We start from the raw sequence: 25713 nt of genomic DNA, 5'->3' as shown, positions 1-25713 counted from the left end.
GGTGACGGCAATGGTTGTCATTATAAAATTAGCTGTTCTACCCCCACATCAGTTGAAGAACTTTAATCTATTTTGCACTGTTCTAAACTAAAAACTTGTAAGCTCGATCCATTACCTTCAAATATTTCACAGAGATGTCTGCCTATGTTATTACCATTATATGCCGAAATATTCAACAACTGCTTACTTAATGTTATTTTTACAAATACCACGAAGCAAGCTATTAATTAAGGCTTATTAAGCTCTTATTGAAAAGTATAAGTTGGACTGAAGTGTAAGTACTGGAAAAGGTTATTTCAATTCGTATTCACGATCATCTTCCCAAACTTGATGCTTATCCACCCTATCAATCTGCCTAGTTCAGTTCAGTTCAGAGTTCAGTTCAGTTCTCGTGGAGTGCGGACGTGTTTTCGGCTGCTCTCCACCTTTCGTTGACCACACCTTTATTGTGTTTTTACGTTGGCCCTTCATTAGTTTACAGTTTGTTTAAGTGTAGTTTGTGTTTTGGGTTTGTTTCGTTTCGGTTTGTGTATAGGTGCGTGGCTTTGCCACACCCCTAGCTGTCATGGCGGCTCGCCGTGACAGCAAAATCGTATTGTTGAGTTTTTCGGGGGAGGCTAAGGTCGTCCCCGTACAATTTTTTTTTCAGTTTTCCGTTCTGTTGGTTTAAAGGTCCCTGGAGAGGTTGACGCGCTTCAGCGTAAACCTCTCCGGGGTATGAATTGTTTTGATGTACGGTTTACCTCGGAGGCTGCCCGCGTCCGAGGCGTCCATGTGTTGGAGGGAGTCGAGGGACTGAAGGTCACACCGTATGACAGTTCGGTGTGAGTGACAGTCCTCCATCTCCCTCTGGACATGTCTGAACAGGTTGTTGTGCGGACCACTGGGGCGTTTTGGGAAAGTGACCGGCTACGAAGAGCCGGAATTCCTCGAATGTAAAGGTGTCAAGACCGGGACTAGACGAGTTAGAATCGAACTCAAGTCCGATATCCCCTCTACCTTGTGGGCTAATGGGCACAGGGCCCACATTGCATATTCGGGCCAGCCTCGCACTTGTTGGAGGTGTGGGCTGGAAGGGCATGAGGCCAGGTTGTGCCCGAACAAGCGGTGTAGCCGCTGTTTACAGGTTGGGCATACCCTGGCCGAGTGTAAAGGGGATATCGTTTGCAACTCGTGTGGGAAAACGGGCCATCTCGCCCGTTTATGTCCAGACCGCTCATACGCCGCGAGAGTGGCTACGGGCGTGGTTGAAGCGGTCCCCGTCCCGGCCTCTGACACCGTACCACATGATGCTCCTGTCATCGCCCCAGTGTCCGACACTAGCGCCCCGATGGAGGCTTTGTTCCCCCTTTCGTGTCCGACCTCTCCTGATCGAACTTGCCGAGACTGCCAGCCTGCCCACTGAGGCAGAGCAGGACAAAACGGCGGAGATGGTACTAGCGGAGTGGCACGCGGCGCAGGATGCCGCTTGTACTGGTTCACCGGTAGCTACGCCCGCTATCGGTGATACTAGTCGGGCCCCGAGTCAACCGGCCCAAGAGACAGTAAGTGGCCCAGATTCTGACTCGCCAATGGAGGACTGCACTACAAGCCTTATTAGTTGTGGCTAAGGAGTCCTCCGATTGGTTTGATGAGACAAAACAGGCCACTGATCTCATTGACTCGAGTGGCCCTTCCACCCTACCCGCAGCCGCTTCCGCTATACCGGACACGATGGTCGCTAGTGGACCTCCTGTTCCTGACAGGGAGGTCCACTCGATCAAGGTTCACGAGGAGTTAAGAACTCTGCTCCCTCGTAAGAAAAGGGGGAATACTGTTAGGGGCTTGAAAAGACCCGTATTGGGAAAATTTCGCAGGTAATGCGCAAGCCTTTCGTCTGCTATCGGGACGGCGTACCCCGGATGAATTTTGGAGTTAGTTAGTTCTTTGTGTGGGGTGGGGGGTTTGTGCGGTCCTTACATAATATGGGTTGGGGGTTTTCTGTTTGTGGTTTGGTGTTGGCTTTTTGAGGCTGGTTTGTGGAGCTTTTTTGTTTTGGTTCTGCTAGCCTTTGGGTCCGTGTCCTTTATACATTTGTGGGTTAATGAGAGATTTCTGTTTGTGGGTTTTCAGTTGGGTTTTTGGTGGTTGTTAAACAGACTGGGATTGTTTTTGGTTTTGTTGACCTTTGGTCCGTGTCCGTTTCTTTGCACGTAAAAAGCACGCGCCGGGACCTATCGACGCAGGTGCAAACCGCCCCAAAAACGTACAAAATATAAACAAGGCAACAAGGCCTGGGTCAGTTACCGCTACAAACAACTGCTTAAATAACAAATAGGTCAATTTGATTCCCAGATGAACCACCCCTAACCCACCCTTCTCCAGTTTTTGGTACATTACCGCTCTTTTGACAAGCTCTGTACCACCCGACCAAATAAATGAAAATATCGCTCTCTCCAACCGCACCAGGACGCGACGCGGAATTGGATACACCGCGCCCGGGTACCACAAGATGGGCGAAACGAAACGATTAATAACAGTGACTTTCCCCAAGATCGAAAGCCAGCGGGTGCCAAAGTTTTCGAGTCTGCTCTGAAATACCCCAGCCCTTTCGTTCCAAGTGACATCACAAGGTGCATCGTAGCCGAACCATATACCATTAATGTTGATATTTTGATCCGACCACGACGCACCGAATGGTAAGTCTCTGTATCTCCAGCTACCAAGGCGAAGGCCCTGTCTTTTCCGGATTAAACTTCGCCCTGGTAGCTCTCTCAAAGATAGATAAATCCTGCGAGAGGGCACGAAGGGAGCCCAGACTCGAAACAACACATGTCACGTCATCTGCATATTGAACGCATTTCACTTTGGCACCCCCTGGCACAACGAATGGAACAAGTTTGGAGTCCCTTTCCAAAAGACGAGAGAGGGACTCGCTAAACAAAACAAAGTAATGGAGACAGAGGGCACCCCTGGCGCACCCCCCTCTCTACGTTAAAAACCTCCGAACAAACCCATTTACGATAACAGAACTGAAACTTTCTTCATACAAAACAGAAATCCATTTACGAAAAACCGGGTGCAACTCAAACGTCTCCAATACATTCATCAAAAAACCGCGATCCACCATGTCAAAAGCCTTCTTGATGTGGATGTCTGCCAGCTTCAAGCTTAAATGCCCCAAGCTTAAATGAAAAGCAGAATGAGAGACAATACTTGGTTGCAGGGGGTTTGCCGGAACCGTATACTGTAAAAAGAAAAGATCTCAATAACGTTGCCTGTGACTGAAGGATTTAGATATTCAAATATCTGCAAACATACAGTTGCGGTGGCAGAGAAAGAGGGCCTGTTGCAAATATTAATATGCAGGCGCGTATCCAGGGGGGGCCTTGGGGCGCGCGCCCCCCGGATAAGAAAAAGAAGAGAGAAAACCAGAATGAAAACATTTCATGGTTCCTTGCTGCTGTTCATTAGTTCCATTCATAGGGAAATTTCTAACAAAGCCCTAATACAACAACAGTAATTTATGCTCACAAACTTTTGTTGCCAAAGTAATGCTAAGCCCTGATATCAATTGCAACACACATCAGTGTGTGAAGACTATCTACCATTATCATCATACCAAGTTTGACGAAATTCCGACTAGTAATAGTAGCCAAGTAATTGCAATTTGGAGTATTTCACGTTTGACCCCATGATCTCATTAATATTCATGAAATGAGCACCAACATCAACAGGGATAATCTACTTACTATGGGCCACCCACTCACTAAGTACAGTATGGTAATGATTGGTCATTCCCTTGTTGAGTTATTGTGCATACAAACTTTTCATAACGAAATAATGCTAGCCCCCCCCCCCTATAAACATGCATGATATCAATTGCAACACACATCAGTGTGTGGAGACTATCTACCAATATCATCATACCAAGTTTGACGAAATTCCAATAAATAGTAGCTAAGTTATTGCAACTTGGGAGTTTTTCACGTTTGACCTGTGACCTCATTAATATTATTTAACTTTGAACTTGTATAACTTCGCACACGAAGGTCACATTGGGGTCAACCTATTGACATTTATGATCAGGGTCACCCACATGCGGGTTGACAAATGGATTACATTGAAGCAACTCACAACCTTAACGGACAGTTCGTTCTCAAGTTATCACAAAAATACTAGTTTTTTATCATTAATTGACCTTTGGTGACCTCGGATCACATGACCGTTAAGTTTGAAAATATTCCCCTATACCATTTGCAACTTGTCCCAAAATATCAACCATGTCACACCTTGGAACTGAGAGTTATTGCATTAAATGTCTGAAAATTAACTTTGACCTCGTATAACTCCGCACACGAAGGTCACACGGGGGTCAACCCATTGACATTTATGATCAGAAGGTACTTTTGACATCTGAAAATAGCATCGAAACTGTAAAAATCCCCAAAACATGAAAAGGTCACCAGAGGTCAAATTGAGGTCAAGGGTCACCCAGATGTGGGTCGACAATTGGATTACATTGAAGCAACTCCCAACCCTAACGGACAATTCGTTCTCAAGTTATCGCAAAAATACTAGTTTTTTATCATTAATTGACCTTTGGTGACCTCGAATCACATGACCGTTAAGTTTGAAAATATTCCCCTATACCATTTGCAACTTGTCCCAAAATATCAACCATGTCACACCTTGGAACTGAGAGTTATTGCATTCAATGTCTGAAAATTAACTTTGACCTCGTATAACTCCGCACACGAAGGTCACACGGGGGTCAACCCATTGACATTTATGATCAGAAGGTATCTTTGACATCTGAAAATAGCATCGAAACTGTAAAAATCCCCAAAACATGAAAAGGTCACCAGAGGTCAAATTGAGGTCAAGGGTCACCCAGATGTGGGTCGACAATTGGATTAAATTGAAGCAACTCACAACCCTAACGGACAATTCGTTCTCAAGTTATCGCAAAAATACTAGTTTTTTATCATTAATTGACCTTTGGTGACCTCGGATCACATGACCGTTAAGTTTGAAAATATTCCCCTATACCATTTGCAACTTGTCCCAAAATATCAACCATGTCACACCTTGGAACTGAGAGTTATTGCATTCAATGTCTGAAAATTAACTTTGACCTCGTATAACTCCGCACACGAAGGTCACACGGGGGTCAACCCATTGACATTTATGATCAGAAGGTACCTTTGACATCTGAAAATAGCATCGAAACTGTAAAAATCCCCAAAACATGAAAAGGTCACCAGAGGTCAAATTGAGGTCAAGGGTCACCCAGATGTGGGTCGACAATTGGATTAAATTGAAGCAACTCCCAACCCTAACGGACAATTCGTTCTCAAGTTATCGCAAAAATACTAGTTTTTTATCATTAATTGACCTTTGGTGACCTCGGATCACATGACCGTTAAGTTTGAAAATATTCCCCTATACCATTTGCAACTTGTCCCAAAATATCAACCGTGTCACACCTTGGAACTGAGAGTTATTGCATTCAATGTCTGAAAATTTACTTTGACCTCATAAAACTTCACACACAAAGGTCACCTGGGGTAAACCTATTGACATTTTTGATTGTTGAGACGTGAATATAGCATCAAAACTGTAAGAATTCAAACATTTTTTTCTTTGCCCATTTTCTCACCGAAAATACTAGTTTTTTAACATTAATTGACCTTTGATGACCTCGGATCACATGACCGTTAAGTTTGAAAATATTCCTCTATACCATTTGCAACTTGTCCCAAAATATCAACCTTGTTACACCTTGGCCCTGGGAGTTATTGCATTAAATGTCTGAAAATTAACTTTGACCTTGTATAACTTTACACACAAAGGTCACCCGGGTGTCAACCCATTGACATTTTTGATCGGAAGGTACCTTTGATATCCAAATCTAGCATCAAAACCAAACATTTTCTTTTTCGCCCGTTTTCTCCCAAACTAAGCACATTTTTTCTAATGTGACCTTTGACCTTTTGACCTTGGTTTCAAATGTAGTTTGATCTGCTGATTCCAAAAATCAACACGATAAGTCTGTACAGCCATCCTAACTCTGACCGAAAACTTTGACCCCATATAAGTTCGCACACAAAGGTCACACGGGGGTCAACCTATCCATATTTATGATCGGAAGGTACCTTTGACATCTGAAAATAGCATCGAAACTGTAAAAATCCCCAAAACATGAAAAGGTCACCAAAGGTCAAATTGAGGTCAAGGGTCACCCAGATGTGGGTCGACAATTGGATTAAATTGAAGCAACTCCCAACCCTAACGGACAATTCGTTCTCAAGTTATCGCAAAAATACTAGTTTTTTAACATTAATTGACCTTTGGTGACCTCAGATCACATGACCGTTAAGTTTCAAAATATTGCCCTAACCAGTTCACAACTTGTCCCAAAATATCAACCTTGTCGCACATTGGCACTGGGAGTTATTGCAGTTTTAGTATTTTGGGTTTTTGGACCATAACTGACCTTTGGTGACCTTTGTGGGCACCCAAAACAATAGGGTTCATCTACTCACTATGGGCCACCCACCCACCAAGTTTGATCATGATCAGTCAATCCCTTGTTGAGTTATCGTGCATACAAGCTTAAGCGTCACACACACACACACACGCCAACCTGAATACATAGGTTCCTTTGCTTTCAGCAAGGAACCAAAAAGAGAAGAAATATGGAAAAAAAGAGGGGAAAAAAGAGGAGAGGAAGGAAGGGGAAACAAAAAGAAGAAAGGGAGAAAAGGAGGGAGTAAAAGAAAAACGCCAAGACACCGGGAAGAGAACGAGGAACAGTGATATCATTATAGCGCTGGTCCATATTATATAGCCAGTGACGGATGGAGGATTTCGGAAGGGGCGTGCACCTCACCCTACCCCTTAAACCGAAAACGACATTTTTGACGTTTCAATTTTTGGTTCCTTGCTTTTTGCAAAGCAAGGAACCTATGCGTTTAACTTGGCGTGTGTGTGTGTGTATGTGTGTACTTGTAAGACCTGTCAATCGGGGATAATCGTATGGATACACACCTTCCAACTGGGGATACACCCCCAAATGGGGATATCCCCATTTGTCAAATCCCCATTTTCAATGTGCAAAACCATCCACAACATCGCAGAAGTGCCTCCTTTAATTTTCTAAATGATTAAAAAATTTCACCACTTTCATACTTCAAATCCGCATGTCTGGTGTGTTTGTTTAACAAAGATACAGTAGGTGTCTCAGCTCTGATTACTATAGCGCCCTCAGCTTTATACACACGGATGACGCATGTCCCCAGTTAACAGGTTAAGAGAGATACACACGTTTTTCCCGGTTGACTACTACAGCAGCAAACACACTTCCCCAGTTGGATACCAAAATGCCAAATACACATTAGTGTCTGCTTGTATATGCAGTGCTTAATACTATTTGACCATGTTGTCATCACTATACATTACATTGAACATGTGGTAACCTGAAACGTACCATTTGAAGATTACTGAATGGTACAACAAAGAGACGTCGGAACATAGAGATGTAACCGGTACATGATACTCTAAGTCAAGTAGGTAATAAAAAGCAAACATGATAGTTAATACCATTTATCTGAAAGTGTTTATGGCTAATCACACAGGAGACATGTATCCAAAGGATACAGGCTTGTACTCAGGTTGTAGTGTAGCTGCAGGTCTGTACAATTATCAAACAAGTGACTACTATATACCTGGTTTATGTCACACTGCACTATTTTGAGTTCTGTATCTTTTCTAAATATTGTATGAAGACAATTAGTATTTAATCTGGGATTTCAAGGAGCTTAGAAAGTTTATAGTACAAGTATTTAATATTGGGATAACAATATCGTAGCTTGATATTTTTATTTCATCTTCAAAACAACCACCCAAATGTGTCAGTTGCAACTATGTACTCTCAAATATATCAGTTATTGGCAATGATATAAATGTTGCATCACTTAAAATTACAAAGTTTAAGGCAGAACTTTCATGTTCATTTTACTTCAGACCAAAAATTACATCAGCCTTCAAGGTTGTTTGTCCCCTCAGATTTTTCTCTTTGCCCTTTCAACCCACCCCCCAATCCCACTTCAGACCAAAAATTACATCAGCCTTCAAGGTTGTTTGTCCCTTCAGATTTTTCTCTTTGCCCTTTCAACCCACCCCCCAATCCCACTTCAGACCAAAAATTACATCAGCCTTCAAGGTTGTTTGTCCCTTCAGATTTTTCTCTTTGCCCTTTCAACCCACCCCCCAATCCCACTCAGATCTTGTACTCATTAAAATTTCTCTAATCAGGTTTCAAATTGCAATATTTTCGAAGGTTGGATATTTCACAGCTGTTCCCATTTGATACATGTTTACACCTCACAAGAATCTATTTTGTCTCCTATTTGCTCCACCCCCCGCCAAATTCCTGGTTTACTAAGGCTAGTGTTGCCACTGATGAGATACCTCATGCTTTATCCAAACATTGAACTTGGCTTTTGGACAATTTGCCAACTTTTGTACTTGAGAGTTCAAGCAGCAGTCTCCACTTCAGATTATTATCAGCAGTGATGACTGATAGAATGTATGCATGGATGGACATTAAGGTTGGGAGTTAAATATATGAACATTAATTTTATAGTGAAACTATGAATTTGATACTTAATCACAGACAAAGTAAACATGACTAAATACCAGGCTCCAAGAAAACTTTATATCGTAACATTTTCCAATTAATACTATATATATAGGCAATATTATATAGCCATCCGACATACCACCTTTACGTTTCACACACAGGGTACTTATGACATTACTCAACTTGACTAAAAAAAAAATTCTTTATCCATGGAAATAGTAAGATACAGTGGTGGCGCTACAGGGGAGGGGTCATTTGTCCTCCCAGATTTTTCCCTTGCTCTTTCAACCCCCTACTCAGATGTGGTACTCATACAAATTATACAATCAGCTTTAAAATTCTAACAATTTCATCATTGGAATTAACTGATTCCACCAAATTACACACAGGTCACCGGAAACAAATGTTAACACATATACCCCTTTATGACCTAATTCAATTAAATTGTATGAAAATTATGTGACCCAAAACATACACTTCATTTAGGAATAAAATCTATTCAATGTTTCTTGCTGAAATGAAATGAACTGATGAAGGAAACTAGGTGTTCATTTTCACATTATTAATATCATGATCCCTTTATTGCTACATGGTATAATGATGATGGTACATAGTAATATAGCTTTATCATTACACTAGGATACCGAAGCAATCATAGTCTTGATTGGAGTAATGAAAGAAAACATTGGTATTCTGTTTTGGCCAAAGTTTTATTCCAAACTGTTATCGTAAACCAATGAACATGTCAGTTAACATCTTAGGGTGGCACATGGGGTATTCCCCCTCTCATAATATTGATTGGTTCGATCAACATTTTTGTGTACATCTGATGATACAGTACCACCCAAGTGGTGTGGATTTTCAGAATATGCAACCATTTCAATTTTATTTAAGTGCCCAATAAAGACTCAAATCAAGAAAACCAAGTTAATATCCCTGTTTTACAAATTTTGAAGAGCCAAAGACTGTTTGCATCTGAATACCATTTTGGAGAAATATAGCTTATTATGCCAATCGTAGACAGGCCTTCAATATTACCTTAGTACTGTGATGAATAATGACACATAATTGTTTCCAGATTGATCATCAATGCAGTATTTGAAATACAGTAATTTGGTGCACATTTGGTAAAGCTGATATGCAATAGGAAAAAGGGGAAGGGAGAAATCATTACAGACGATACCTGTGTTGCAAAACCATGGGGTCTATGGTGTGATGAAGCTCTCCCCCCCCTCAAATAATACTGAAATAGCTTTCAAAAACATAGTACTGGCAAAATTAATGGTTTCACCATTGAAACTGTAAAAAAAATAGTTATTCAGTCCATTAAAAAAACATTCAATTTTTTGGAAATTGCATCCCTGGAAATATAACAATACTTTAGTCTTTAATACACTGTAACTAACTAATTTTTAGTCATTCATATAATAGGGAATCTTAATTATGCTTTTAACATTGCTTGCAGGCTTGACTGATTGACTTTTTACCATTTCCAAAGGTATTTTGTCCTGTCAGCTTCTATTGTCTGGAGAGTAGGGTTTAAACTAAAAATTGTATTTAATGATAAATGATATGTATGATAATTTTTCAAAAAAACTGAGTCAATGGACAGTAGATGGATACCAGACATTAAATGTGTCACTGTGTCACTATATACCTACAGTGGTTTGTGTAATCAATCAACTATTTAGTACACCTTCTGGGCTGTGTATTTGATTTGACCTTAGGGATTTTGATTAGGGAAAAGAAAAAAAGAGAAAAGATCTCTGGGAAACTCCATTTTCTTAAGGCTGTAAACCAGCTGGGAGGTCAGGCTTCGAATTCTGCCTGAGTCATACCAAAGACTTAAATAAAACATATTGCCAGTCCACTTGACATTCAGCAAGAAAAAATTTGAACAGGGAAAATAATCCAGCAAGCCACAAACTAGAAAAAAAACATGGTTGGCTGTTATCTTAAGCTGCACTGACAAAATGAGCTGTAAATCAATCAAGATATCACAAAATGATAATTTTTACATGTGCCCCATTCCACTGCTTGAAATATTTTGTGTCATGGTTATTACTCATTCCCACCATTATGCCTCTTTAAAGGGGATAGAGGTTGTATCAGTTTCTAAAAACAGAACCAAATCACAAATGTGACATCCACAATACTTGGAACTTTAATAACCATCAATGTGCTTTATTTTGGGTTCAACTGATACAATTGATTGAATTTTTGCACTTCACAATAATTGAAACTGTTGCTCAACTTCTTTAAAATCAAGCATTTACAGTGGAAACAAAAATACAGCATGGGTGTTTATTGTGAAAATACTTCCCAAATATGTGGAAGTGAAAAGAGATATTGACAGTTCTTCTGTTCACATGAACCCAACCCAACCCAGTGACACATTACATGATTACATAGCTGTTCAACAACAAGTCGGGTAATACTTTAGCTTATCACTTTTTGTAATCTATAGTCAATATAACAATAGGTCTAGAGAATTGCCATTAGCTGATATATATTCATGACAAATATTCAAAATTGCTTCCTTCTTTTCTTTTCAGGTGTCCTGTTGGACTTCCTGGTTATTTGCACTCTTGACCCACTTCATATACGGTAATCAGTCTTACAATATTGTCAACAAGCATTTTGCTCTGTTCTAAGTTTAATTTAGTTTTCAATCAATCACTATCATTGCTGCCTATTCACTTTGTGTCACTTATTGTCAACCATTCTCCAAATTTGCATCAATTTAGCTTGAACATTAATCAACCATTCAACTTTTACATCAATTTACCTGAATATTATTTATTCAGACAACTTGCATATCAATCAACCTATCTACTTGCACATAAATCAACTTTTATCTTGCATATCAATTAGTCTGCATATTAATAAACTATATATCACATATTTCTATTAGCCAAGCAACTTACATATCAAGCAACCAATCAGCTTGCATATCAATCAGTCTATCAACTTTTATATCAACTAGCCTATCAATTTACATATCAATAAACTAATCAACTTGCATATCAATTAACCTGCATATTAATCAGCCTGCATATCAATCAGATATCAACTTGCATATTAATCAACTTGCATATCACTTACCCTGCGTATCAATTAGCCAATCAACTTACATATCAAGCAACCAATGAACTTGCATATCAATAGGCCTATCAACTTGCTTTTCAACCTGCATATCAATCAACTATTCAACTTGCATATCAATCAACCAGTCAACTTGCATATCAACTAATTAGCCATTGAACTGGCATACCAAGTAGCTGATCAACTTGGGTATCAATAAGACATTCAATTTGCATATCAATCAACCAATCAACTTTTATTTCAATCAGCTTTTAAACTTGCTTATCAATGAACCATTCAACTTTAATTAAATTTGAACAAATATTGGAAATAAGGTGAAGAAACTTTTATATTTCTTCAAAAGTGGAACAAAATTGATGATGTTTCTTCAAAAAGTGGAACAAAATTAATGAATTTGATTAATGTGCAAATTATAACAAATATTAAGAAACCAAAACAAAATTTGAACAAACTTGAACACAATTTCAAGAAATCTGAAAAAAAATTCAACAAACTTGAAAACATTTGGAGATTTCTGCAAAATATTTCTTCCAAATTTGAATTACTGTGAACCCTATTTGAATAAACTTGAACCAAAGTTGAACAAATCATGACTGAAATTTTAACAAAGTTGAACAAATTGTAAGAACCATTGAACAAAATTTTACATTTCTTTAAGACATGAAACCAAATTGATGAAACTGAAACCAAATTTGATTAACCTTGCGAATTTTAATTAGAATTTAACAAAATTGAAACAAAGTGCATATCAATTAGCTTTTCAAATCGAATATTAATGAACTTGTTAGCCTGCATATCGATACCCTGCACATCAATTAGCCAATAAACTTGCATATCAATGACATTATCAACTCCCATATCAATTGGCCTATTAACATGTATATCAGTGAAGCCTTTATAAGTTGCATATCAATCAGACTTTCAATTTCAATATTGCCATATTGGACAAACTATATAAAAGTAGGCTTATATAGTAAAGGTACAGAAAACATCAGTCATGCCACGAACAAAGAAAAGGAGTTACCAGCAAAGAAAAAAAGCAAATCAACAACAAATGCAACAAAGGAGAACTAACCAAGAATGTCAATCAGGCACAAACTCTACCCAAATTATGGATGATGTGTCAATCCAACATTCATCTGATGTATTAACTGATATTTATTTGCACTCTGTGCAGACTCATGATGCATTTGTTTTCTTTCCAGTTAATAATGAATGGAGTATTTCAAAGATTGACCTGTTGAAACAATATACACAAAATATCCATATCAGTTGTAATTTGAATTGGCCACAGATCAACAGTCCGATCTTGTATGTTAATACTTCAAAACCATGTAATGTTTGGAAAATAACAGGTGATGGCAATTGCTTCTTTAGAAGTTTGTCATTCTTAATAACAAATTCAGAAGCTAATTATCATATTTTAAGACATGTAGTAGTCCAAGCTATTGAGAAATGCCACCTTCCACCTTCATGGTGTTCTGTGAAAGACTACATTCAGACATCTCATATTGTAATGATGGAGTATGGTCTACTGAAGTTGAAATAATGGCTGCTGCCAAACTTTTACAAACTGACATATATACATATGCTGTATATGGTAGTCAATGGAAATGGTTGCGATATCCAGCTTGTGGCAATTTCACAGACAATGTGAACAGGAAGAAACGTGCAATTTATCTACAAAACACAAATAGTAATCATTATGATGTTGTATATGGTTTTGAGAATACTGATCTCTGCCTTGTAAAACATAATCCTGAATCTTCAACCCCTAAAACATCTATAGAAAGGATACAAGAGGAACAACAAAGGCAACATTTGTGGAAGAAGCTTAAAGATGAAAAAGAAAACTATGTACAGAAAGATGAATTGCATGACGACAACCATGCTAACTCCGGTAGTGTCAAACGTATGCAAAAGTTAAGAACAAATAACAAGTCATATAGACAAGAAGAAAGAGCCAAGAATTCAAAAAGGAATCAATGAAAGAGAAAAAATAATGCATACCTTCAATGTGAAAAGTATGAAAACAGTAAAAGAATGAAAGAAATAAGACAAAATAAAAACTTAAAGAAACAAAACATCAAACGAATGAAACTGACAAGACAAAGAGAAGAATATTGTCAAACTGAAAAGAAACAAAACATGAAACGAATGAAACTTACAAGAAAGAAAAACGAATATTATCAAGCAGAAATGGAAGAAAACATGAAACGAATGAAAAAGACAAGACAAAAAGAGGAATACTCTCAAAATGAGAAAAAACAAAATGTCAAACGGATGATGGTATCAAAATATTCACTATACAAGAGAGAGAAAAAAACAAAGTACGAATGGCAGAAGCTAGAACAAGACCCACAATATGTATCAAAAGAAAAAGAAAAGAAGATATTAACCAGGAATACATCATCAATCCAACAATTGCAAAAAATATTTTGGAAGTCAATTTCAGTTGGTCCAGAATGCGTGCTGTTGCTGTGAACAGTTATGGTACAAAGAAAGTGTGACTAACTTCGGACACACACTTACAAACTCCACTAAATGCATTGCTTTACACAATTCTTCTATTATTGACAACAAAGTTTGGATATATGGTACTTGTAAGGAATACATTAAATCTGACAAGATACCTCCATTAAAGCTTAGACAATAATATGAGACTTACCATTGTCCCAAATGAGTTGCAACTACCATCTCTGGAAGAGATATTAGTTGCACTTCGAATACCATTCATGCAAATACGAGAACTACCTAGAGGACGACAACTGAATGTTAAAGGAAATATGGTAAATGTTGCTTGTAATGTATCAAGTACAATAAGGACATTACCATGCAGAATAGACGAGAGCATGGCCATTCCTGTCAAATTTAAAAGAAAACTTTCCTATTAGCACTCTGTTCAAAATGAAAATGTCAGGCTCAATAAAGTAATTGATGCTGCAAACTGGCTTGTTGCAAACAGTCAATTATATAGAGATGAAGCATTGCAGAAGATGGATGATGATTGGCAGGAATTCATAACCTACACAAGGACAATCTGTCACAAAAGAGAACATGGATTTTCCAGCACAACTAACTCCCGCAATTCAATCTAAAGATGAAATTGATCCAGATTCAGATGATGATTGGACAGAAGCTGAAAATGATGACATGCAACCTACAGGTACATTAGATACTATGCTCACACCAGAATTTGATGAACAAAAACCAACTTGCTTATTGCGTAGCACCAGATGAGGGAAATAGACCTATGGGCTTGTTTCAAGACACTAATTCAGAAATACTTGCTTTCCCAACATTGTTTTGTGGACAGCCGAGAAGTGACACTAAAGATAAAGTACACTATAGCACAATATGTAAATGGCAATTGCGTCACAAAGATAGAAGATTTACCAAATCTGTCCCTAACATATTCTACAAAACCAAGAAGCTACAAATAAACCAAATACAGCAGAAAGTTACACTTAGCATGCGAAAGAAAAAAACACAGGGAAAGAACTGCTAAGCATTTCAAAACAAGTGAAAGTATTAATCAAATCTTGACTCTAGATGAAGGATTTAGAGTATTCCGAACATTAAGAGGATCCCCTCCCTATTGGGAAAAGTCCAAGAAAGAACTGTTTGCAATGATTCGACAACTTGGAATCCCAACATGGTTTCTGTCATTCTCTGCTGCTGAAACAAGGTGGCTTGACCTACTCAAAATCCTTGGAAGAACAGTCAATAACAAAGATTTCACAGACGAAGAACTACTAAACATGAATTGGAATGACAAGTCTAATCTTATCCAGAGTGACCCTGTTACATGTGCACGACACTTTGATTACATGTTTCGCAGGTTCCTGAATGGTTTCCTGTATAGTTCGTATCATCCAATTGGTGAAATCATTGATCATTTCTACAGAGTAGAGTTCCAACAGAGAGGTTCCCCACACATTCACATGCCTGAGTTTCGTTTGTCAGAATGGGATGGTTCGGTAGTACCGTTTGGCCGTGACGTTTTGTATCCCGCATGGCGGGTCACGTAAAAAGCACATTCACATGCTCGTTTGGGTCAAAGATGCACCTCTATATGGGAATTAGGCCATGGGCTGAAGCCATCTAAAACACTCTTTCGTTCACATGGCTGCTGGGACTACTCAACTTCAGTTTAATAAATTCAAACCTAATTTTCTTAATCTATTTCTGTTTGTTCTTTTTAAAAATATTTGCACTTTTGAGAGAAATTAAGTAAAAACCATTTAAATTTGCTAAGAGACAATTTGTATGATTGGTTAATAAACTGAGCAAATTATCAGATTGACCAATCAGAGCCCTCTATGTATGAGTCACAATCCTAGTGCTGTGATTGCGCAACATATGCACTGTACAATGCATTATGCACTTACACTGTGTTACATTAACATGGAGTGTTGTGTTCCTGTATGCTGTCGGAAAACATGTAATATTATACCCTTTTCTGAGGCTAGCCTTTGTGAAATTTAAGGATTGTTGTATGAGATGGAAGTCCATTTCAAGTTCATATGGAGAAATTGCTGCTAATTGTTGGTCAGAACTCAACCTGATAAACTGTTCTTCACCTACTGATATCACTCGTACTCGTACTAGTCGTAGTGTTGGCTATCATAGGGAGTGTTACCAACGATTTACTGACATATCAAAGCTCTCTAAAGCAGAACAAAGAAGAGATTTGTCAAGTATTCAATCTGGTGAGTACATTTATATATCATCTTTGAACAGGGCATGAATTTGATCCATAAAAGTAACAAAATTGTCCGTGTACCACTTCCACTACAAAATTAGGCCTAGGCCTATGGGGCTTTGAAACGACTTCAGGATCCCCCCAAAAAAAATTGAATTACAGTCTACCTGTCTGTCCCATAACCTGGTATTCTCTGCTCTTCCCAGGGTCTTCTCTGCCCACCCCCTCCCACCAGGGTTTCATCTAGAGATGGATGATATAGGCAGGCATTTGAATTTTTTGGCCGTGCAATTAGGTCAATGTAATTTTATGACGAAGGCGTAAATGCGAGCTCGTAGGGCTTGCGTTTTGACTTGGGGTCCGATAAAATTTTATTATGAAATATACGCATTTTGCTGTTTTGAAGTGTATTTATAGCATGGCTTTGATATAATCACACAAGCCTAGGTTGTTATTTTGGCCGTGATTTTCGAAAAATGACCATGCAAAAGACAGCTGCATGGTTCACTAAATGAACCTACGCACAAAAATAGGTCAAAGTAATATTGAAGTTTTGTATCAGAATTTCTATATGCTGTGAAGTCAATTTATAATGTCGTCCAACTTGTTCCCATTCGCACAAACATGTCTGCATCCACTGGGGTAAGGGCTTAGGGTTAGATGCCAGGGTGCATTTAATGTAAGACCCACGCCGAGGCCAGAAGGAACACCAAGAATTTCATTTCCATATATATGGCTAGTGCCTTGAACTTAAAAGCCAATTAAGTGCCAGCTATCTAAGGGTAGCTGCAAATAATCCTTAAATTCTTACTTTTTTGTTCGATTAGCAGACGTTATTGGCAAATAGACAAAGACAGTTAGTAAAACAAAACAATTCAATTTTAATGTTGACTTGACTCATTACTATCACAGTGAGTTTGGGTTAAACGCTTCATAGTTAAATTTCTTATGCAAATTTGATGGTCGAATTTTCATTCTGTACAGTATTTGAATCAAAATTCAATCGAAGACAGAAATATGTGGCTCTCTTATTAACCTACCGTATCAACAATCTATTCCCCAATTTCAACCTTTTGCCATATTGAATTATTATTTTGCCATATTGAACATTTAAGGTCTACTGTATTATACTAACCATAAAACTCAGAAAATTCTGTATTACTTTAAATGTTGATACTTTATCAATACAGAAAGGGGTTTGATGGTCTTTGGCTGCTTGTTCACTTCTTGAGGAATACCATCATATTGACCTGTGTTAATTCAATTAATTGTCTGCAATAGAGAACTCATCTGTCAAAAAAATTACCAGTGATGTTGGGAAACTAAACCTGAAAAATATAGTCTTTAAGGGGGTTTATAAGCATTTTAATTTTTATACAATAAACCAGGAATGAGCATTAAGTGTTGGTTGAAACTTTTGTTCATACTATATCTAACTGACTGTCAATTTTTCTTTTCTTCTTTTCACACAGATAATGCAAGTGATATTCCAGATGATAAAATTACCGAACCACCAGAACCTAAGAAAGCCAGATTGCGATCCAGAGAAGCCACAACTTCTAAATCGGACAGACCCCACATTTTTCCAGCCAAATGCTTGATTTGCAATGCTGATAGATGGACACGTGACAGGCATTCTGGTGCAAGAAAACGGGAACCCCTCACAAAATGTGAAACAATTGAAGCCGGCCAACTTAGAAAAGCTGCAGACAGAGATCTAGTTGCAGCAGAAGCACAATACCATAAGTCATGTTACAAGGACTCAACTAGGTTTTTAACAAAAGCAAAGAAAGATGAAGCTGAAAAAGTTGACACAACGTATGGAAAAGCTTTTGAGGAGTTTTGCAAAGAATACATAGATAATCAAATTTTTAAAAAACATGAAATTTACAGAATGAATAAACTGCGTCTCCATTTCATCAAGATGGTAAAGAAAGTTCAGGATGTAGATGCTTCGAGTTACAGGACATTCAAGTTGAAAAAACGACTACAACGGTGCTATCCTCATTTGCAATTTATCAAGCCAAACAAACGTAATGACAGTGAGATAGTTTTGTCAAGATTGCTTGAAGCAAAAGATATAGCCGAAGAAGCTCTAACTTATGAGGATGGGAATTTATCATTGAGTGAGCCAAGTCAAGATGACACAACTGATGATGAATCAACACAAACCAACGAACCATCTAAAGGTACTAAGCTAAGTGAAATTTACTTCACAGCCCGAAAATTAAGAGAGTCTATACAGTCAATAGAGATGACTACACCATGGCCACCTGGTGGACAAGATCTCAATCTAGATAAAGCAAGAGTGATCATACCCATAAGCATTTACAACTTCCTGGCATGGGTGATGGGATCATCTAATGATCCAGAGGAAGAAAGACTTGTAACAGTTTCCGAAAGTGATGACCAGAGGATTGTGTCCATTGCACAAGACATCATTTACCATGCCTCATCAGGAAGAAAGCAGATGCCAAAACACCTTGCACTTGGTATGACTGTTAGGCATATGACAGGATCTGCAAAGTTGATTGGAATTCTGAATGGATTTGGACATGCTGTGTCTCATTCTGCTGTTTTGGAACATGACACAGCAATAGCTGAGGAACAGACAAAGAAAGGACCCTTAAACCTTCCCCTTCCCCCTTAAACCTTCATTGAAGAAGGGAGGTTTGCAACACTTGTTTGGGACAATAATGACTTTGGGGAGGAAACTATAACTGGAAAGGGGACAACCCACAACACAAATGGGATAGTGATCCAAAGAGAATCCCTCCAAGTCAGAGACTCTTCAACCCCACAAGCAGGAACCAAGAAAACAAAGAAAAGGTCCATTGATGCACCCCCCAGAAACATTGGTACTTGCCTTAATGTTCAACGGAAAGGCCCAGTGGCATTTGCAAACGATATTTCCCTGACGGAGAATGTGGAGATGCAGTCAAAAGCTCACCAGAAAGACACTGCATTTGCACTCATCAGGCAAACACAATCAGAAGCAAGAAGTGCTCATCCTCCAAGTTGGACAGGGTTTAACACACTCCTGTGTAAGACGATTCCCCCCAAGTCCCTGATTGGATACTTACCAGTGATTGATGCCTCCCCTACTGAAATGGACACAGTGTATACAATATTACTTCGGAGCTTAGAGCTTTATGAACCGCTTAATTATCCGAATGGGTGCTTTTCATACTTCGATGTGCTTCATGGCATGCATTGGAAAAAGGTTTCAAGATAGTGGTTTAGATGATGTTGCTATTGAGTCAGAAGTGGTTGCACAGGGCTCCTTGAACGGTATCATGGGTGGATCTCACTACAACAGAAGCGTGAGATTTCACAAGTTAATGTATGAAGCTCTTCATCGACTGAGATTCCAGGCATACCTAAAAAGCCTTCCTGAAACAGACCTTTCTGCTGCAAATGTTGCCCTTGATAAGCTCAGAAGATCATTTCCAGCAACTTTTGAAGAAGCTTTGTCAGATCCCTCAGTTCAAGGTCTATTGCAAAACTACCTGCAATTTGTGAAAACTAGCTCAACTTCACCGACAGTCCAATATTGGAACTCGTACTTGGAAATGGTGCAAGTTCTCTTACTGTTTCTCCGTGCTTCTCGTGAAGGAGATTGGAATCTTCACCTGTCGTCCCTACGGTCCATGATGCCATGAGTAAACTACTCAACAGTGTACTGGCTTGAAATGCAGCATATTACCAAAAGCAATCCTACCTTGGCACAGCATTTTCAAGATGGCGAGTTTTCTGTCCAGAGACAACAAAACCATGGTTTTTCAGGAGTTCCATGTGACATGACAATCGAACAAACCATGAACAGAGATTCCAAAACAAAGGGTGGTCTGATTGGAATCACAACCAACAAGGCTGCTGTTCATCGTTGGATTGCATCATTCCATGTAAGAGCTGAAATAGCAGCAGAATGTCAAGAAATGGCTGGAAAAGGTGACAAGTCAAGGAAGAGGAAAGATTTAGATATCACCCGTAATGTCAAAGATGAGCAGGATATTCAAGCATTAGTGACAGCAATCGAATCGATGACTAATCCATTAAATTAGATCAAGAAGAATTAGTTCATCTCACATCAGGCATCGTGGCACCAGATCATGTTTCAAAAGATTTCCTACACGCTAATGATAAAGGTGAAGAAGCTGTCAAATCTTTCATACAAAGAAGGTTGCAAACCAATGAAGTAGATTTCTTTGATCCCATTCCGGCTCAGAAGCTAAAGACTTTAACATCAATTGGAGAGAAGCAGAAAGTGAAAGGAAAAGAGATAGAGTTGAAATCTAATAGAAATTTATTTGCAAGACTGCTTGTTTGTGGAAAAGTGAGAAACATCAGTATGGAGACCATTTTACAGTACAGCCTTGGTCCATTGCCTTTATCCCTCTCAACACACAGTCGAACTTTGGTCAAACATCCAAAAGCAAAGTTGCTGCACCACTTGGAGTCTTTGGTAGTTCCAGCGCCTTACATAAGTAACATTCCAAAGAGCTGCATCTGGATTGTTGATGGCATGGCAATGATCCAACAGTTTCAGGCTCGAGACTTACCACATACGTTTGGAGAATTTTCAGAGCTTGTTATGAAGGTGTTGGTAAAACTTGCCAAGGATACAGACCACACAGAGGTTCACTTTGTCACAGATCAATATCCAGAAGAATCTATCAAAAATGCAGAAAGACAGAAAAGAGCAAGCACAAGTGGTGTCCAGCGTTACAAAATACATGGACCACAGATGAAAATGCCACAACAATTCAAGAAATTCATGAGCTCTGGACCAAACAAAGAACTCGTTTCTTTCATGTACAATGACTGGCAGAGAGAGTCACGTACTACATTGTTGGATGGTGTAACAATATACATGTCCCATGGAGATGAATGTCATTCTCTTGCTGTAGTCAATGGACAAATAAAAGTACAGGAGCAGCCAGAATTACACTGCAATCATGAGGAGGCTGACACACGAATGCTGTGTCGGTTTGCTACAAAATCTGCAGACAGTATTGTGATTAGAAGTCCGGACACAGATGTTTTTGTTATTGGTGTGGCATTTGCTAAGAAAATCTCAGATACTGCTGACTTGTTTTTTTACACTGGTCAAAAAAGGAAAAGAATTGTTAACTTGTCAGGAGTAAGTAATTGGTTGGGTGACAAGAGAGATGCTTTGATCGGTTTTCATAGTTTCACCGGTTGTGATACTGTAAGTTCTTTTCATGGGAAAGGGAAAGTGAAGGTTTGGAAGTTGATGGAGGAAGAAATTGTTTCAACTTATTGGCTCTACTTAACACTGTCTGCAAATCTAGTGGAAGGAATCGAGAAGTTTACCTGTGCAATGTACGGTTACAAGGAATGTTTGAAGGTTAATGAAGCGAGGTACAGGCATTTCACAACCCGAGCAGACAAGTCAGACTCAGCCATGCCTCCTAATTTGGACTGTTTGGAGAAGCACCTTTTGAGAGCTGATTATCAGGCTGCAATATGGAAACGAAGTTTGGAATGTAAACCAGATATTCCTAATCCCGCAGGTCATGGCTGGAGAATAGAAGAGGAATGTCTGACAATTGACTGGATGAGTATGGCACCTGCACCAGAGGAGGTATTGGAACTTACCTATTGTGGCTGCAAAAAATCTCGTTGTAGTAAATCTAAATGCTCATGTGCTAAGAACAATCTTCCCTGCACTGAAGTCTGTAAATGTGTCAATTGTGAAAACAACATTGAACTAAATGAGGAGTGTGATGTTGAATACAACAGTGATCATGAAAATGAACCATGGTGAACAGTTCAGGGTCTTCTACAATGTATGCATAACTTCAGGGCAAGGAAGATACTGTAACTTGTTTCCCAAATTAAAGATAACCAGAAGTTGGCTCAATATTTTGTCCTTTACTCAAATGAACAAATGTATTAGGGAGCTGGATGGTAAAGATCCAAAGTAAATTTAAATACAGTATAAGAATTAGATGCAACGAACTAAGATTCAAGAAGTTATTATAACGAACATTAAGTAAACGCATCAGTTTATGCTGCTTTATGCAAAAATGTAAAGAATGTACATAAATGGAGTTACATATGAAATAAAATTTATCTGAAGTAAAGAGACAATTGACTTATGAAGTATTTCTGTACAGCAAAGCTTTTTATTAGCTCAATATTGTCTAAAGGTGGTCGTAACATTGTGGTTGTTTCTGAGATAGTGGCTCCAAAAAGTAACAAATTTCAATCTTAGGTTTTCGCTTCATGTGCAACTTTGAGCAAAAAGAACACTAGTTGGCCCGTGGCCTAAATGCAGCAGCTACGGATATTGTATCCTTTATTGATCAATATGTCACATGTAACAACCAAACTGTTAACTTGCAATCTCACAGCCATGCAGGAAAAAGAGACAAGGTGTTTGCCGCTTTCCTATCCCACCAATGCCTAGAACCATGATTTTAGTTCCTTTGAAAGGTAAAGTTGATGAAAATATCACAGAACTATATCAGTGTTGACGAAGTTGGAAACCACAAAAAATGACTACATTATTGCTATTCGTTCATCCATAACATCTGACAAAATCTTTCTCAAAAGATCACCATCAGAGGTCAGGATTCATGGTTACAGTTCAGTTTTGTTGGAAACTTGGAAAGCTAATATGGATATTCAATGTGCTGGACCCATATGCATGTGCCATGTACATTGTATCTTACATTAGTAAAGGACAAAGAGGTATGAGTAACCTTATGCAGCGTGCAACAACAGAAGCAAGAGAAGGAAACATGGACATTAAACAGCAAGTACGCCACATTGGAAACAAGTTCCTATATCATGTTGAAATGAGTGCTCAAGAAGCAGTATATTTGATGTTGCAAATGTCACTTGTCAGATAACTCTACAGATATTGAATGTATGGGACTTATCAGGAAGTATGCTGTCCGACCTCAAGCACTTCATCATTATTGCTTAGCAGAATTTGCAGCTTGGCATGATATCAGTAGTGACAATAAGAGTAACGATAGTGCTAACAATGATGATAATGATGATCCTCGTATGACTGAATTTCTGAACAAATATAGTGTTAACGATGACTATGATTCAGATGATAATGCTGATAGCCCTGATATAACTGAAATTACGCAAAGTACTGGTGATGTCAAATACTACACAGTTGGTGCGTTGAAATTTAGAAAAAGAAAGAAAGCCAAGATCATTAGATATGTTCGGTTTAACAAGGAAACTGACCCTGAAAAATACTACAGAGAACAGCTTATGTTGTTTTTACCTTGGAGATCTGAGAATAACATCATAGCGTCATGTGATACGTACCAAGAACGATACCTTCAGGTTGAATCAAAGATTAAAGACAAGGAAGCAGAATATAACCAGTGGAGATATTGAAAATGAAGACCCTGAGATGTAAGATGAGATTGCACCAAATATGGAAAAGGCTCATCGAGACGAAAAGGATAAACAACAAGTGAAAATCCCTTCCAATGAATCACCTGAATTGTATGATATTGGACAAGATATTGGGATTGCAGTCAATAGTGCAAACATTGAAGAATTACAAAAGCCTCGCTTGCCTGATTCAGAATATAGAACTCTAGTATGCAGCCTCAATAAAAAGCAGAGACTTTTTCTACTATGTACTGCATTGGTGCAAAACAAAACAAGAACCAATGTACACATTTCTCACTGGCGGAGCTGGTGTAGGAAACTCTCAAGTATTGAAAGCTCTGTACAATGCACTTTTGAAATACTATTCTGGCCAGCCTGGAAGTGATCCAGATGATACTCATATTCTTCTAATGGCACCAACAGGCAAAGCAGCTTACAGTATTAAAGGCAGTACCATTCATAGTGCTCTACTCATTCCAGCTAGTCAAGGATTTCATTACAAGGCATTAACATCAGACAAGTTAAACTCCGAAATTCCGAAAATCATATTTATTGATGAAATATCTATGGTTGGTAATGGAATGTTTACATACATAGATAAAAGACTCCAGCAAATAATGGGCAGTAAGAAAACATTTGGAGGCGTAAGCATTATTGCTGTTGGTGATCTTTTTCAACTCAAGCCAGTATTTGATGGATGGATATTTAATGATCTAACTCAAGATTATGGCCCACTAGCATCTAATTTATGGAAAGACCATTTTAAGGCCTTCGAACTAACTGAAATCATGAGACAAAAGAATGACCACAGTTTTGCCGAACTTTTAAACCGAATAAGGAGAAGGCAATCAAACAGAAGATGATTTAAAGCTGCTGAAGACTAGACAGTTTACAGTTGACAATGTTCCATCAAATGCTACTTATCTTTATCAGACAAACCTGAAAGTTAATGCACACAATGATCAATTTTTTTCAAAACAACACTCTAAAATTCAAAGTTAGATCTAAAGATGTTGTTGTAGGTGATGTCCCACTCACAGTCAAACAGAAAATACTGACTTGCATACCGAACAACCCTCAAAAGACAATGGGATTATTCACTGAACTATCCTTGGGTATTGATCAAAGAGTTGACCTCTGCCTCAATGTTTCAGTTGAAGATGGAATGATTAATGGTGCCACTGGTATTATCAAGTATGTAGACAGTGTACATGATATTCACATTATCGGGATACAATTCGATGACATTTCTGTAGGTAAAGCCTGTCGGCATGCTAAAAAAGAACTGTATAATTCTAAGATCGCTCCATCATGGACACCAATATCTCAAATTGGTCGACAATTTAGAATTGGCCATAACAAAAATGCACAAGTTATGCGGAAACAATTTCCCCTCAGACCAGCAACTGCAAAGACAGTCCATAGATGTCAAGGAGATACAATGAAAGAGATATGTCAGGTGGTAGATCACAATGTCACATACACTATGTTGCATTAAGTAAAGTCACTTCCCTGAATGGCTTATACATTCTTGATCTTAATCCTGAGAAAATTAACGTCGATCGAAATGTTGCCAAGGAAGTAGAAAACCTTCGTTCCACACGATCATTGAAAACCTGCAGCCATGCATTTGAAAGTACGGACAGCACCACCATCATTCATCAAAATGTAAGATCATTGAGAAAACACATTTCTGACATAATTCATAACAGCACAATCACATCTGCTGATATTCTACTATTCACTGAATGCCATTTATCAGAAGCAGTAACAAATGATGAGCTGTCCCATTGAAGGATTTACATTATTCAAAAACATCCCATCTCATGCTCCTCTCTCAAATTCCCCACATGGCACTGTAATCTACACAAAGAATAATATCACAACA

At 38.6% G+C, this 25713-nt stretch overlaps 2 protein-coding genes across 2 annotated transcripts in view; both read left to right on the top strand.

The window, feature by feature from the left end:
• Positions 1–10876: 10876 nt before the first annotated feature.
• The window catches only part of LOC139984717 (uncharacterized), a 32881-nt gene continuing 18044 nt past the window's right edge, over positions 10877–25713 (top strand). The window contains exon 1 of the mRNA XM_071998743.1: positions 10877–11233. The gene's annotated coding sequence lies outside the window, so the exon portion shown is untranslated. The remainder of the gene's footprint in view (positions 11234–25713) is intronic.
• On the top strand, positions 15818–19572 carry LOC139954780 (uncharacterized). The gene is made up of 2 exons (XM_071954712.1): positions 15818–16443; positions 17909–19572. The coding sequence occupies exons 1-2, from the start codon at positions 16113–16115 to the stop codon at positions 19084–19086; spliced, it is 1509 nt and encodes a 502-aa protein (XP_071810813.1). The 5' UTR covers positions 15818–16112; the 3' UTR covers positions 19087–19572.

The sequence above is a fragment of the Apostichopus japonicus genome, chromosome 17, assembly GCF_037975245.1.
Source record: "Apostichopus japonicus isolate 1M-3 chromosome 17, ASM3797524v1, whole genome shotgun sequence".
Lineage (NCBI taxonomy): Eukaryota > Metazoa > Echinodermata > Holothuroidea > Aspidochirotida > Stichopodidae > Apostichopus > Apostichopus japonicus.
Note: the sequence above shows the minus strand (reverse complement) of the source record. Positions and strands in the feature narration are given on the sequence as shown.